Source organism: Pimephales promelas, chromosome 19 (assembly GCF_988280905.1).
Source record: "Pimephales promelas chromosome 19, fPimPro1.hap1.1, whole genome shotgun sequence".
In the NCBI taxonomy this organism is placed as follows: domain Eukaryota; kingdom Metazoa; phylum Chordata; class Actinopteri; order Cypriniformes; family Leuciscidae; genus Pimephales; species Pimephales promelas.
In genome coordinates, this window is record NC_142787.1 from 10,214,850 (window position 1) to 10,230,809 (window position 15,960).

The following is a 15,960-nucleotide window of genomic DNA, read 5'->3' on the forward strand; positions in this document are numbered from 1 at the left end:
TCATGAAAACACACATTAAATACGATATTCAGCCGTATTGGCTGATTAAATCATCCCACCGACTCTCACCTCGTTCAGAAACACGATGGGGAAGATAGTGCCGTTGAGACTCTTGGTCATACTGTGGAAACAAAGAGATAAAGACCTTCAGCTTTATATAAACACACACGCCTGTTTATCAGAACGCCATGATTAAATATAACAGACAGGAAAACATCACTCACGGAAAGCCAGATATTCTGTCGAGATGAATGTTGATCTGAGCTCTTTTCATGGCACGAACGGGCATTCCCATAGTCTGGCACAGGAGAAGAAGTCAAGATCTGAGTCAGATTGCAGTTAACACGCTAATTGCACAGGAACAAATTCATCATAGAAAGAGGCACAGACCACGTTTTCCGCATAACTCTGGAATAGCCTTCCTGAATCTGGTAAAGACACAGTTCATGATTTATGATCATTAACTGCAATCAGTATAGGCCTACCTCATGTTTCTTCATTGGAATGCTTGGCTGTTTAACTCTCTGGCTTTCAACCATTGATAATTTTAACACTCCATAGGCCACCTAAGACATCTGATCTTAACTGAATTTTCTAAATTCAGGACTTCACTTTGTCCATTCTCCCAATATATTATTTGTTGGTGATTTTAATATTCATGTTGATGCCACTACTACTTGTTCCCATGCTGCTGATTTTATGTCATTACTTGATGGTCCTGATGTCATTCAAAATGTATCTTTTCCCACTCACAACAGTGGGATAAACACCAACGAACCATAGCCTTTAGAAATATAAAACACATTAACTCATCTGATCTTATGAGCTTCATAAATACATAAATACATACTCCTTGGATGCCCTTGCTCCCACTAAAACTCGTTCTATCTCCTTCAACCGCTCGGCTCCTCCGCCAATTGAAAAACACGTGTGAGATGCCTTGAGTGCCTGTATAAAGGGACAGGCCAAGTATCTCATGCACACAGGCCTACAAATATCACCTGTAACAATATAATAACACTCTTTTTATGCTACCAGACTTGTAACATTATAAACTCAATTCTAAGCTCCTGTTTTCCACAGTTAAAGCCTCCTGATGACGTCTTTTCTAAACTTCTAAACTTCTTTCATGCACAAATTCAAGACATTCATCACCATCTACTTAATATTCCAAGCACTCCAGTCCATAGCCTGTGCAACACAACTACCTTACAGGGCTACCTCCCTTTCAAACTTCACATTGGCTTTGGAGAACCTGATTGCAGAGCTTGTCATTAAATCAAAAACATCCACTTCCCAATTAGACCCCCTGCCTACCAGTCTTCTCAAAGCATGCCTGCCTTTACAGTAATCTCTGCCTTAGTAGTACCGCCCACTCTGCTGTCACTCCCGTCCTCAAAAAGCCCAATGTTGATCCTGATGATTTAAACAACTACCGTCCCATCTCCAACCTTCCACTTGTCTCCAAGATAGTGGAGAGGGTCGTGGCCAATCAACTACATCAACATCTCAACTACAATGACCTGCATAAACATTTCCAGTCTGGTTTGGAGACAACATTGGTGAAAATCACCAACAACCTACTCTGTGCAGATGACTCTGGTCTACTGTCCATTCTTATCTTAAGCCAAGTTCACACTACAGGATTTTAAGCCCGATTTATGCCCGATTTGCAAATCGTTGAGCTCGCCGACAGGTGGGTGTTATCGCGTGCAAATCGCGGGGGAAAATGTTACTCAATTTGAATTGAATGGAGAATCTGTTTCAAAGTGTCTGAAGGGTAAGTGGATCTGATGATGGATCAGCTGGTGTTTCACTTACAGGGTTCAGATCCAGAAAGGTCTGATGATGCTCGTGGACAGGAGAAATACCCTCGATGGCATTGGCGTACTTCTCATCACCCAGATGAAAGTGAGGGAAAGACACGACTACAGGAGCACCTGTAACACACGCCAACAACATCGTGAAGCTCACAGAACCGCCATTTACTACATTCATGCACTCGTCCAAAGTGACATGCATTGCATTCAAGGCATACACATGAGCAGTTTATGCATACCCAGGGACCCCAAAATCAAAAGACACAAAATAAATTGCATTTCTCAAGTATGTATTATATGCAGGCCCTAAAATAAACACTCACCAAGCGTCAAATGAGAGTAAAAAATGTGTTTATGAAACGGTGTCAATCGCCTGTTGGTCGGAAACTTTTTATTAGTGCTGGGCAGTGATTAATCACATCCAAGATAAAAGTTTGTGTTTACATAATATATGTGTACTGTGTATAATTATTTTGTATATATAAATACACATATGCATGTATATACTGTATATATTTATACATAATTCATATTATACATAAATATTAATATTTTATACATAAATAATATTTTTTTTTCTTAATGCTTGAGTGTGTATTTATATATACAATTAATTATACACAGTACACACACATACAGTATATTATGTAAACGTGAACTTTTATTTTGGATGCAAATACATCATTGCCCAGCACTACTTTTTATGAAATCTAATCTAATGAAATGCAATTTTTTTATTAGAACATGAACGTAAAATAACTTGATAGTCGATTGATAGTCGCCACAGTTGACGGACCAGTGCTGCATCATCACGAAAGCGTAAGCTCTGCCAATTTAAATATTCCAGTGCAAGAACACTCAAAAGAGAAATCAATTAGTTAGTGAAGGAATGCTGCATCAAAGCTCTGTTTCACGTCTTCTTGCGCTTCATCCAAGATATTCGTGTCTTTCTTTCTTCAATCAAAAAGAAATAGTTGGTTTTTGAGGAAAACATTCCTCATTGTCTCCATATAATGGACTTTAATGGGGTCCAACGGGTCGAAGGTCCATATGTGAGTTTCAGTGCAGCTTTAAAGTCTCAACACAATCCCAGCTGAGGAATAAGAGTCTGATCCAGACAAACCAGCGCCCATTTTATAACAATATAAACATTTCTATACTTTTTAACCACAAATGCTCATCTTGCAATAGCTGTGATGCGACACACTTTACGCAATTACGTTGAAAGGTCAAGCGTGACGTATGTGGAAAAAGACCTAGTGTTTACAAAGCGAATGTGCAAAGACTAAATACAAAATAAAAGATAAAACAATGATGTCACATGATTTTGAAGTTGGAGGAGAAAATTAGATTATGAAACCTACATTTATGAACCGGAACATGCATGACCTTTCAATGATTGATTTCAATCTATGATTACGTACATTTGTGGTTAAAAAGTATAAAAATGTATATATTTTTTTTTAGAAAATGATGAATTTTAAGCAAAAATTGTATTCTGAAGTGAACTATTCCTTTAAGAATTGAATATAAACAGAAGAGGAAGACAACGCATGTGTCAGTCTTAAAGTGACGGCAGCCTAATATTTCTGTTTTTGTTTAAATGTTAAACAACAAAAGACAAGGAAATCACTCACTGCTCTTGACTGAATATCTTTTGAAACTTTAATAAGTTAATATGTTTAATTTATACAGTGAAGACTATTCAGAGTTATTTTACGTTTGATAACTTGATTTAATGTCACCTCCTGAAAACTCCTGTTTTGAATAGTTTTGTCTTTAATAATGTTTAAAATTTATATTAGTTAGGCTAGTAGTTGTAGCTGTGGAATCGAAACTGGAATGGAGAAAAAGGTAGTTTTAAAGGGATAGTTCACTTTGAAATTAATTTTTGATATGTTTTAGCTTACCTCAAGGGCATCCAAGATGTAGGTGTCTTTGTTTCCATAGTATTTTCAATTTTGACATTTTTCGGTCAAACCGGTGTTGTTGTCTGTCAGTCATATAATGCAGGTATGGGGGTCCAAGTCAAAGAGCAAGCACAGAGAAGTCCAAATTAAACATGATTTAATGACTCGTAAATGTAAATACACATTGATGGCCTAAGACACGAAACGAGCGGTTTGTGTGAAAAAACGAACAGTATTTATATAGTTTTTACCTCTTGTTAACAGCCATGTCCAACTGATCTGAATCAGATGTCTAACTGAACCGAACTGAACATGTTCAATGTTCCGCCGGAAGCAATCGCTTACACGTGAACGTCACTCAGTGTTTACACAGAGATTTCGGAAGATTTACCTTTCACTAAACATATTTAGATATATCGAAATCGTCTTCCATTGCGGTTTCCCGTATATCTAAATATGTTTAGATCTTCAGGGGGAAAGGTAAAACTTCCGAAATCTCTGTGTAAACACTGAGTGACGTAGACGCATAAGCGATCACTTCCGGCGGAACGTTGGACGCGGTTCAGTTCGGTTCAGTTGGACATCTGATTCAGATCAGTTGGACATGGCTGTTAACAAGAGGCAAAAACGATATAAATACTGTTTGTTTTCTCACACAAACCACTCGTTTCGTGTCTTAGGCCATCAATGTGTACTTACATTTACGAGTCATTAAAGGGTTAGTTCACCCAAAAATGAAAATTCTGTCAGTATTTACTCACCCTCATGTTGTTCCAACCCCGTAAGACCTTCGTTCATCTTCGGAACACAAATTAAGATATTTAAGATATTAAGATCGCTCCTGCATACAGTCCGTAGGCTTCTTGAGGGACTGGCTCTTGCTGTCCTCGAAAAGTCATTAAAGACATGGTTAAAATAGTCCAAGTGACTACAGGGGCTCAATCTTAAGTTTATCAAACGACGAGAACACTTTTGTGCGCAAAAAAAACAACAAAAATAACGACTTTATTTCAACTATTCGTTTATTTCTCCCTCTGCGCGAGTCAGGTTACTAGTTTAATAGCGTAAGCTTCCGTTATTGTACGTCACACGCATCACACACACATGACCAGCGTCGGCCAATAGTGAGCCCTACGTGTGACGTAGCTCTACGCAATCACACTACGTTAACTGACTTACAGGCTCATGGAGAAGGAAGTGAATAGTTGAAATAAAGTCGTTATTTTTGTTGTTTTTTTTGCGCACAAAAGTGTTCTCGTCGTTTGATAAACTTAAGATTGAGCCCCTGTAGTCACTTGGACTATTTTAACGATGTCTTTAATGACTTTTCGGGGACAGCAAGAGCCAGTCCCTCAAGGACTGTATGCAGGAGCGATCTTAATATCTTAAATATCTTAATTTGTGTTCCGAAGATGAACGAAGGTCTTACGGGTTTGGAACAACATGAGGGTGAGTAAATACTAGGGATGCACCGAATATTCGGCCGCCGAAAATTTTCGGCCGAAAATGGCCCAAAAGTGCATTTTCGGTTTTCGGCCGAAAGACTTTTATCACCGAAACAATACGGCCGAAATGTTGTGATGACGCAAACAGACACCGCGACCTGCACGTGCTTGTCTGAAGCAACATGTCTGTGGTGTGGACATATTTCAGTGTATCTGAACCCGCGATGAGACGGAAACCTTGTTTATCCACCTATATCTGCTCTAAACAATACGCGCCGCCATGACGACGAGTCCGGATGCGAGCGGGTCAAGAGCGGTGCGCGCGCTGTCTGTGGAGACTCGCGCTGCGGAGGTAGGCGAAAGTATAAACAAGGCAGCGCGAGTCTCCACAGACAGCGCGCGCACCGCTCTTGACCCGCTCGCATCCGGACTCGTCGTCATGGCGGCGCGCATTGTTTAGAGCAGATATAGGTGGATGAAACAATTAAAAATTATAAATAAGACTCGCGCTGCGGAGGCAGGCGAAAGTAAACAAGGCAGCGCGAGTCTCCACAAACAGCGCGCGCACCGCTCCAAACGGTCGAGGCGTTTATATTTGACGCGCTCTCCGTTATACTATTCCTTGAAACGACAGGGGACGACTCAAGTAACTGTCCTCTAACCATCAGGAATCGGTGAGAAGAAGACAGATAAATACATGACAATGTTTATTTTTTAGTATTCCACCACAATACAAAAATAATCATGTAAAACCCAGTAAACCCTGAGATTATTACTTGTGACATTACAAAAAAATATGTATATGGGAACATGTATAGAACTAAATTAATGCTCTCTTAAATATTTTCTACATTCACTAAACATGTTTCATTAAGTTTCATGTACATTTATATTAAACATGGACCATTGTTCATTTAAAAAGGCTTTTTATGCTATTGTATGCTAAATTTTTAAAATGTAACTAATTTAGACATGCAAACTGGGTGCTAATGTGATGCGCTCGGCTTTGTTTTTGAGAGAACATTTCATTTTAAAACCTTTCTGCAGGCCATTAGATTATTATTTAGTGTACACATGAGTGGGGTCAAGTTAAACATTTTAGTTTGAATTTTATTTTATGCTGTGCATTGTGCTAAATAAATATTTGCATAATTTGTAATTGATTTATTCTTTGAAAATGTTATATTAATTTATGCAATTGCAATGCCTTGATATTAGTAAAGTTTGTACAAATTCATAGCCATAAATGCAATGATACTAATAATTGGCATAATTTCTTTCGGTGTTTCGGTTTTCGGTTTTCGGCCTTGGTTTCCTCTTTTTCGGTTTTCGGTTTCGGCCAAGAATTTTCATTTCGGTGCATCCCTAGTAAATACTGACAGAATTTTCATTTTTGGGTGAACTAACCCTTTAAATCATGTTTAATTTGGACTTCTCTGTGCATGCTCTTTGACGTGGACCCCCATACCTGCATTATATGACTGACAGACAACAACGGTTTCGACTGAAAAATGTCAAAATTGAAAATACTGTGGAAACAAAGACACCTACATCTTGGATGCCCTTGAGGTAAGCTAAAACATATCAAAAATCAATTTCAAAGTGAACTATCCCTTTAAGTCCTGATTATATGTAAGGATTAAAATTACCACTCACTGAAATTAAACAAACCAATGAATAAACAAAGAAACATTTGGCACTGAATACCAGATACTGCTTTTCATGTTTTCTTCATTCAAAGGTCATTGACCTTGTCAGACAAAGGAGAAGTTATTATGTTGTGTGTGTGTGTGTTCTAACAGCAGAAATGACGTCTCCTCCTCCTCACATTGTCTTAACTATTAGACGACCCCCGTGAGATGTAGTGGATGTTCATCCTGTCGTGACGTTAAAGAATGGAGGAACCTTGTTTCAAGAAAACACTGTGAGCTCTGACCTTGACAATGTGAGTGAGTAACACAGATGGGTTTACCGCCGCCTCTGTTCTGAACACTCAAGGGGAACACAACTCCTGTGTTACTGGGACAGAGGTGAGAGTTTTCCAGCCCTCGTGTTTGACAACACACTCTCTCTGTAGGTGTGTGAGCGTATGAGTGCTTGTGCGTGATCCATAAGCAACATGCAATACTTAATCCATTAATACTAACACTTTATCTTCTATTCTATATCCGTTATCTTTAGAATATATATATATATATATATATATATATATATGTATATATATGTATACTGTATATATATATATATATATATATATATAAGTGTGTGTGGGTGTGTGTGTTTGTGTGTAAGAGAAAGAGAGAGAGAGAGTGTGTGTGTGTTCAGTTAGGCTATTTCACACACCTGTGAAATGCGAGTGCTCGAATGCACCACAGTAATGCTTCTGCTGAAGCACACATGAGCACAGCATGACAGAACTATAAAACACAAACACAGATCTGAGAGGAAGGTCAGCAGGATCTGTGTGTGTGTGTGTGTGTGTGTTTCACTTTACTCTATGGATCAAAATACCCAGAAGTGACTTAAGCATGCTAAAACTTATTCAGAAAAATGTTTGAGCACAACTCGTTTCACGACAGACAGGATGAAACTGCCTAAAAAAACGAGTAAAAAACTCAGAACAGTACATTAAACTATTTTAGTAATTAATACAAGAATGCACTTTTCATCTGTCTAAAGCTTTATATACTGTACAGTACCGGTCAGACGTTTGGATAGTCTCTTCTGCTCATTTATTTGATGAAACATGCAGTAAAAAAAAAGCAAAATTGTGAAAAAAAATATTCCAGTGTAAATCATCTGTTTTCTAAGTGAATATATAGTAAAGTGTAATTTATTCCTGTGATCAAAGCTGAATTTTCAGCATCATTACTCCAGTCTTCAGTGTCGCATGATCCTTCAGAAATGACTCTAATATGAAGATCTGATAATCAAGAAACATTTATGATTATTATCAATGTTGAACATTTTTTGTGTAAACAGTGATGCTTATTTCAGAATTTTTAGATGAAAAGAAAGTTTAAAGAACAGCATTCATTCATTTTTTTCAAATGTATTAAAGCATTTATTAAATATTTAAATGCAATTTAATGCATTGTATAAGAATAAAAGAATTATTTTCGCTCTCTTTTTTTTAAAACTTACCACAATGTTTGAATTCTATCCCGATTTCCACAAAATGTTAAGCATCAAAAACTCATTTCAACATTGATGATAATCAGAAATAAGCATCAGGGTCCTCATGTATAAACGTTGCGTACGCACAAAATGGCCATAGAAATATGCATACGCATTTTCCACGCGCATATCGGGATTTATAAAAAATAAACTTGGCGTAAATAAGTGCGCACCGTATGGATGCTTTTGACCGTGCGTACGCACTCTTTTAGAAGAGTATGTGTTTTGGCGACACCGATGGTGAGCTGGAGTTAAATGTCTTTTTGCTTACTATTAGACAGAGAATCTAAAGAAAATTATACATCTACAGAAAGATAATACAAATATAATTTCACAAACCTATCATCACTTGAAGAAAACATCCATCCCTACTTAAATGACCGCGCCAGCACGCGCGTTGGGCCGTTTAGTGAAACTGACGCACATATAACCTATAATCTAACGGCAGATGGAGTAAAACCGTAAATCTTCATTGTGAGTCCAAATCATAAATACAGTCCATATTCACAATAACAGTTTAAATAAATTGTTTCGTGCAAATAATGCACAACCATGTCTATCTGTTTCCATTAAAATATAAATCAATTAAAAATACTACTTGGCCAGTGGAAAAGATTGAGAAAAACTTTCTCTGAAATGTATTTAACAGTATTTGATTAATTCATTCAAAAACAAGGCAAGGTTATAGGCTACAAAAAAAAAAAAAAAAAAAAACGACTTTGTAATAATGTGACGGCACATCCGCATTTCATATTTTCCTAACGTCTTGTACCGTTAAACTTGGTATCACGTGAATGAATAATCATATGCAAATGATATGCAGATGAGGATATGCATATTTATAGGCGTTGTAATCTCCATATATGGTTATTTCGGGGAGGAGACGCACGTGCGCACAATCTCCCGCTGACTGGGATTTATAAAGTGAATTCTGCGCAGTTCTTTTATAAATCTGAAAACTTTTGTGCGTACGCAAATTCTGCCTTATGTGCGTACGCACACTTTAGGGATGAAATCTGCGCAAAGTTTTATACATGAGGCCCCAGATCATCATATACGTGATTTCTGAATGTGACACTGAAGACTGGAGTAATTATGCTGAAAATTCAGCTTTAACACAGGAATAAATTACACTTTAGTATAATACACATAGAAAACAGCTGTTATAAATTCTAATAAATTTCATAATTTTTACTGTATTTTTGATCAAATAAATGCAGCGTTGGTGAGACTCTTTCAAAAACCTAAAAAAAACCAAGGTGTATAAATATGGATATATATATATATTTGGTTTAAAGCACAAGAGACAATAAGCAATTAGTAAATAATACAATTAAATGAAATGACTTATTTTAGTAATTACTTCTATGAGTTAAATGTGTGTAATGGTTCTGCACCTTTGCGGCACGCAGACACGTCCAGCACGCCGTCGTCCAGGCACTTATTGGGCGTGAGGCAGAAGCCCTCGTTCTCCGGGTTGTTCTTCCCGCTGGCGAGCACGGCTCGAGGAGGAGTGAAGCGGTACGCTGGGATGCCCTTCACCTCCACCTCCTTCTCGAAGCGCATGTGGATCGACCTGCGCACCAGAGACACAACATCAGCACTGTCATCTCCAGATGATCAGATACGGCTCATTGCAATGCGCCAACAATAGAGCATTTCCTCTGTATTTCCTGATCAAGGCTAGTTTATTTATGCAGCACATTTCATACACTACGGCAATGCAAAGTGCCTGCTTTACAGAGAGGAATTAAAATAATCACAAAATAAAAGCAAGGAAAATTAAAACAGTGATAAAATACATTAAAAGAGTAAAAAGATGATAAACTTCTCATCTGGTGTATCATATTTTTCACAACTCCCAGATTTTTTTACAGTGGTATGAATAAGTTTTGGCACCCATGCTAAAGTTGCCTAAAAAGAGGAATAAAAAATCCTCTTTTGGATGTTGATCTTAATGCCTTAATTAGAAAAATGAGGAAAAGTCCAACCTTTAAGGACACCAATTTTCTTTGTGAATGAATAATGTATCATAAATAAATAAATGTTTTTCCTTAAAATACAGGGTGCATAAGTCAGGGCACCCCTATGTTAAATTCCCATAGAGCCAGGCAGATTTTTATTTTTAAAAGCCAGTTATTTCATGGATCCAGGATAATATGCATCCTGATAAAGTTCCCTTGGCCTTTGGAATTAAAATATCCCCACATCATCACACACATTCCACCACACCTAGAGATTGGCATGGGGTACTTTCCATAAGATCATCTGTCAATGCAAATCAAACCAGCTATTAGGCTAACTGAAGTAAAACCATGCCAATCTCAAGGTGCCACCGCCCTGGCCACCCGAGGGGTCTTCACCGCCCTGGCCACCCGAGGGGTTTTCACCGCCCTGGCCACCGGAGGGGTCTTCACCGCCCTGGCCACCCGAGGGGTCTTCACCGCCATGGCCACCCGAGGGGTCTTCACCGCCCTGGCCACCCGAGGGGTCTTCACCGCCCTGGCCACCCGAGGGGTCTTCACCGCCATGGCCACCCGAAGGGTTTTCACCGCCATGGCCACGCGAGGGGTCTTCACCGCCCTGGCCACCCGAAGGGTCTTCACCGCCCTGGCCACCCGAGGGGTCTTCACCGCCATGGCCACCCGAGGGGTCTTCACCGCCCTGGCCACCCGAAGGGTCTTCACCGCCCTGGCCACCCGAAGGGTCTTCACCGCCCTGGCCACCCGAGGGGTCTTCACCGCCCTGGCCACCCGAGGGGTCTTCACCGCCCTGGCCACCCGAGGGGTCTTCACCGCCCTGGCCACCCGAAGGGTCTTCACCGCCCTGGCCACCCGAGGGGTCTTCACCGCCCTGGCCACCCGAGGGGTCTTCACCGCCATGGCCACCCGAAGGGTCTTCACCGCCATGGCCACCCGAGGGGTCTTCACCGCCCTGGCCACCCGAGGGGTCTTCACCGCCCTGGCCACCCGAGGGGTCTTCACCGCCCTGGCCACCCAAGGGGTCTTCACCGCCCTGGCCACCCGAGGGGTCTTCACCGCCCTGGCCACCCGAAGGGTCTTCACCGCCCTGGCCACCCGAGGGGTCTTCACCGCCCTGGCCACCCGAGGGGTCTTCACCGCCATGGCCACCCGAAGGGTCTTCACCGCCATGGCCACCCGAGGGGTCTTCACCGCCCTGGCCACCCGAGGGGTCTTCACCGCCCTGGCCACCCGAGGGGTCTTCACCGCCCTGGCCACCCGAGGGGTCTTCACCGCCCTGGCCACCCAAGGGGTCTTCACCGCCCTGGCCACCCGAGGGGTCTTCACCGCCCTGGCCACCCGAGGGGTCTTCACCGCCCTGGCCACCCAAGGGGTCTTCACCGCCCTGGCCACCCGAGGGGACCGAGGGGTCTTCATCGCCCTGGCTGCCCTATAGACTCTCTGTTTTGCTCTGGTCCCTGATTAAGCCCTCACCTCTTGTTCCTGTCTCCCTTCACGGACCTGGCCCACCATCCCTCCCCCTGATCCTCCACCGTTCCACCTCCCTCCTGAACTCTTGTGATTGTGTTGTAGTTGTTGTCGTGGAGTGTCTGGTAGCCACTCCGTAGAGGGGGGGTTATGTCACAGTGTCTGGTTGTGTTCCCTTGTTTGTCCACTAGATGTCCTCCTTCCCCTCGGTGTCATGTACTTCTGGAACTGCATTTCCCAGCATTCTGTCTGTGACTGTCACTCATCAGTTCATTGCACTCAGCTGTTCCCCGTAATCATTGTTCCCAGCTGTTCTGTGTTAGTCTTGTTAGATATGTGTATATATTCCCTGTCTGTGTTAGTATGTGTACGGAGTCGTTGTAATTTGTCACACACTTCTGTTGTGATTTCTAGGTTGGTTCTAGTATTTTTCTGTTCTTGTTTTTGTTTTGTATTTGAATTGCCTTATAGGATTTTGACCCATGCCTGGACTGGATTATGATTTATGGATTACCCTATTAAAAGAACATCTTACTGCAATTGGATCTGCTGTCTCTCTCCTGTGTGTGTCGTGACACCAACGTGGTTGAACGATACTTTGCGACAGTGGGTTTCGGGAAACAGTCGTAACTAGTTGATTTTTCCAACGATGCATCGTACTATGGTAGTGAATCAGCGAACTACATCATTGTACGGGAAACGCAGCCCAGAGCGCCATCCAACATAAGAGCAGGTGCACATATGTTGCATGGCGGATTGTTATTATAACGGCGATATTAAAAATCGCGTGTTTTTTTGGTATTAAAAAACACGCTTTGCGCGGGTGCAAAATAGGAATGAGACATGCGTTGGTGTATAAAGTCATTTGTGCCGGGTGCAAGATAGAGCCCTAAATCTCTTGACAAACTAAAATACGTAAATTACATTTGTGTGTATTCTAAGTAAAAGACACAGGTTGCACCGAATGTCAGATTGCTTATTTTGCTGACCCTGACCCCAGATAACCCCAAGTGTTTACTAAGAGTTCCTTTTAAAGGAAGCATTAGGAAACAAACCGCAATCTCATTATGTGCTCATGGCCGTTTGTTTTGAGCTGGGGAAATGAGTTTTCCAGACGGCCCGCCTGATTAAATTATGTACAAAGGTTACACATGCCGTACAGACAAACGCCTTTCCCTTTAAATCCAGGTGAGGAGTCAGTGGAAAAGGACAAGAACAAGGACAGCTGTTCCCGCCAGTACAATAACCCGAGACTCCGCGGCGAATGAGCAACTGGGTTAAAAGTGGCTTGAAATCACGCCAGACTGGAGTCCATACTCGCTAAACCATGTGTGCGTGGCGGCTCACGCCAAGACTGATGGAGATCTCTCTGCACCGAACAAAGATGGGCGGATCGGGTCAGAGATCGCGTTGGAAATAGACACAGGGGTCCGCAGGAGGTCAAGGGTGACACATATGGAGAAGTAAAATAAGAGTCACTCGTCATACATCATCAGCTAAGTGGCATTACTCTGAATTAATGGAAGATATATTTCATAATACAATTTAATTATTAAGTCTTTGTATTTATGAAGTTGTTTTATCTAAAAAAAAAAACGTAAAAGACAAATATACAGAGTGGAAATTATAAATTAATGTTTTATACATAATAAATTGCTGATACATTATATAGGCTGCTCATTCAATTATTTTTTCAAAACAAAAATGTTAATGGTAAAAGCAAAAAAAAAAAATTGATCTGAAATAAAACTGATCCACATTACTCTGAACACACTTAAAATGTTGAATGAGAGAGACAAACAATTGATAATAGGTTATATAAAATAATATATAATACATAAATGTTAAATAAATAAATAAATTATAATGCATTATATAAAGTTTATAAATTTAAAGTTTATAAATTTTTAAACTCACAGAGGAGAAATTAAAAATAGGAAAGCATTTCCTGAATGAATGAATTAATTAATTAATTAATAACAGATTTTATTATTTTATTATATTATTATTACTATTTTTATTTTATTAATATTATTTTATTATATTAGATTTTATTATATTATTATTACCATCTGTTTTACATTTTATGAAAAAAAGTATTAAGTTATATTATTATGATCTACACATTTAATTAAAAAAGTGAAGGAACAGGTAAAAAAGATTTAAAAACAAACATACAAAGGGGAAATTAAAAATGGAAAACATTACTTTAAATATATATTTTTTAAAACGTAAATGTTAAATAAATAAATTATATATTATATGTAATTGTGAATAAATAAATGATAATGCATTAAATGTATATCATTTACATATGCAAATATGCATAAATAATTTCATTTTATGACATTATTTATTGTAAAAGTTAAGAAATTGAAAACCCTATTACTTTAAATTAATTAAAAAAGTAAAAGTAACAAATAAGAAAAAATTTGATTTGCATGTGTAAAGCTGTGAGCGCTGGAGCAATTCATTCTCTTTCTTAAAACTGCAATCATATTGTAAAATCCCATCAGACGTACATTTCTGTAATGATATTGCAGTGATATTACATGGAATGAGAGTAAAGTTGTATTTCCAGATGGAGTCGGGTCAGGAACACAGGAGGTTCGGACCTTTGCTTCAGTTTCATGAGAACTCTCATTATTGGAGGAGAGGTCGAGAGGAATAATGACAGACATAAAGTGTAATTTCCTCATATTGTGAATTTTAAAAGGGAGTCTCAGACATTTGGCTGATTTTCAAACATATCTTGTGCTGTTCATCCAGCAACACGTACACTAAATCATTACTTTGACTTTTATTGTGTACAAACCTATAATTATACAAAACAAGCTATTCAGCCTTGATCCTATTTCATAAACAGCTAAACCTTCTTTAAAAAGACATCTCAGCAAAGACATTGTGATTCAATGTATGAAAATATTTAAATAATAATAATTATAATGACAATGCTTCATATTTCTCTTGTACAAATATTCCATAAATTATATTAATAATAGTTTATATTTCTCTTGCAGAAATATTCAATAAATAATAATAATATTTGACTTTATATTTCTCTTATGGAAATACCCCATGCATAATCCTAATTTATTTAATTTATTTTAATAATAATAATAATTTAATTTACTAATTATTTCTCTAGTAGAAATATTTAATTAATCATAATCATACTAATTAACAATAATAATAATAATATGTTTGATTTACCTCAAATATCTCTTATAGAAATATAATTTATTTCAATTTTTTCTCATAGAAATATTCCATAAATAATAATAATAATGAATAATTTCATTTACTTAATATTTTTCTAGTGGAAATATTTAATAAATAATAATCATACTAATTAATAATAATAATAGTCTGATGTACCTCAAATATCTCTTGTAGTAATATCCCATAATAAGCAATAGAAACCATGTCTAAATGTAAATACGCCTCAGGACAGTCGGTGTCTGGTCGAGCGAGTCAAGCAGCTCATTGGAAACATGTGAGGAATTTCCAGGAAGTTCTCATGAAATGTCTTGAACAGATGCTCTCTCCATCACATTACGGCATGTTCTGGAGGTCCGGATGGCTCGTGGTTTACTGAGACTATAATAACCGCACGCATGTGATGTGCTGCCAACAACTGTCCAGCATAGAGAACAATCACACACAAACATCACAACAACAACATCATCATCATCCTCATCTGCATGACCTCATCCTGCTCAGAGGCTCATACTCTTAACAAATTACATAAGATCGACGTGAACGCTCACAAATCATAAAGCATTAATGTAAATGTATTTACTAACATGAACTAACAATGAGTACAGTATTTATTAATCTTTGTTAAAGGAGTAGTTCACTTTAAAAAAAAAAAACTTTTGCTGAAAATTTACTCAGCCCCATGTCATCCAAGATGTCCATGTCATTCTTTCTTTAGTCGAAAAGAAATTAAGGTTTTTGATGAAAACATTCCAGGATTTTTCTATATATAATGCACTTTACTGGGAACCAAACAGTTGAAGGTCCAAAAGACAGTTTCAGTGAAAACTGCAAACTGTTGAAAGGGCTTTAAACAATTCCAGACGATGAATAAGGGTCTTATCAAGCGAAACGATCACTCCTTTAAAAAAAAAAAAAAAAGTTTACGTTTTATAAGCTC

General features: G+C 38.8%; 1 protein-coding gene across 2 annotated transcripts in view; it reads right to left on the reverse strand.

The window, feature by feature from the left end:
* scarb2b (scavenger receptor class B, member 2b) overlaps positions 1-15,960 on the reverse strand; it is a 43,351-nt gene that overhangs the window by 8,738 nt on the left and 18,653 nt on the right. For both annotated transcript variants that reach the window (XM_039648714.2, XM_039648715.2), the window contains exons 7-10: positions 9,750-9,928; positions 1,822-1,940; positions 225-298; positions 70-121 (exon numbers count right to left, since the gene is read on the reverse strand). In XM_039648714.2, the coding sequence (XP_039504648.2) occupies positions 70-121; positions 225-298; positions 1,822-1,940; positions 9,750-9,928 (424 nt within the window). The remainder of the gene's footprint in view (positions 1-69; positions 122-224; positions 299-1,821; positions 1,941-9,749; positions 9,929-15,960) is intronic.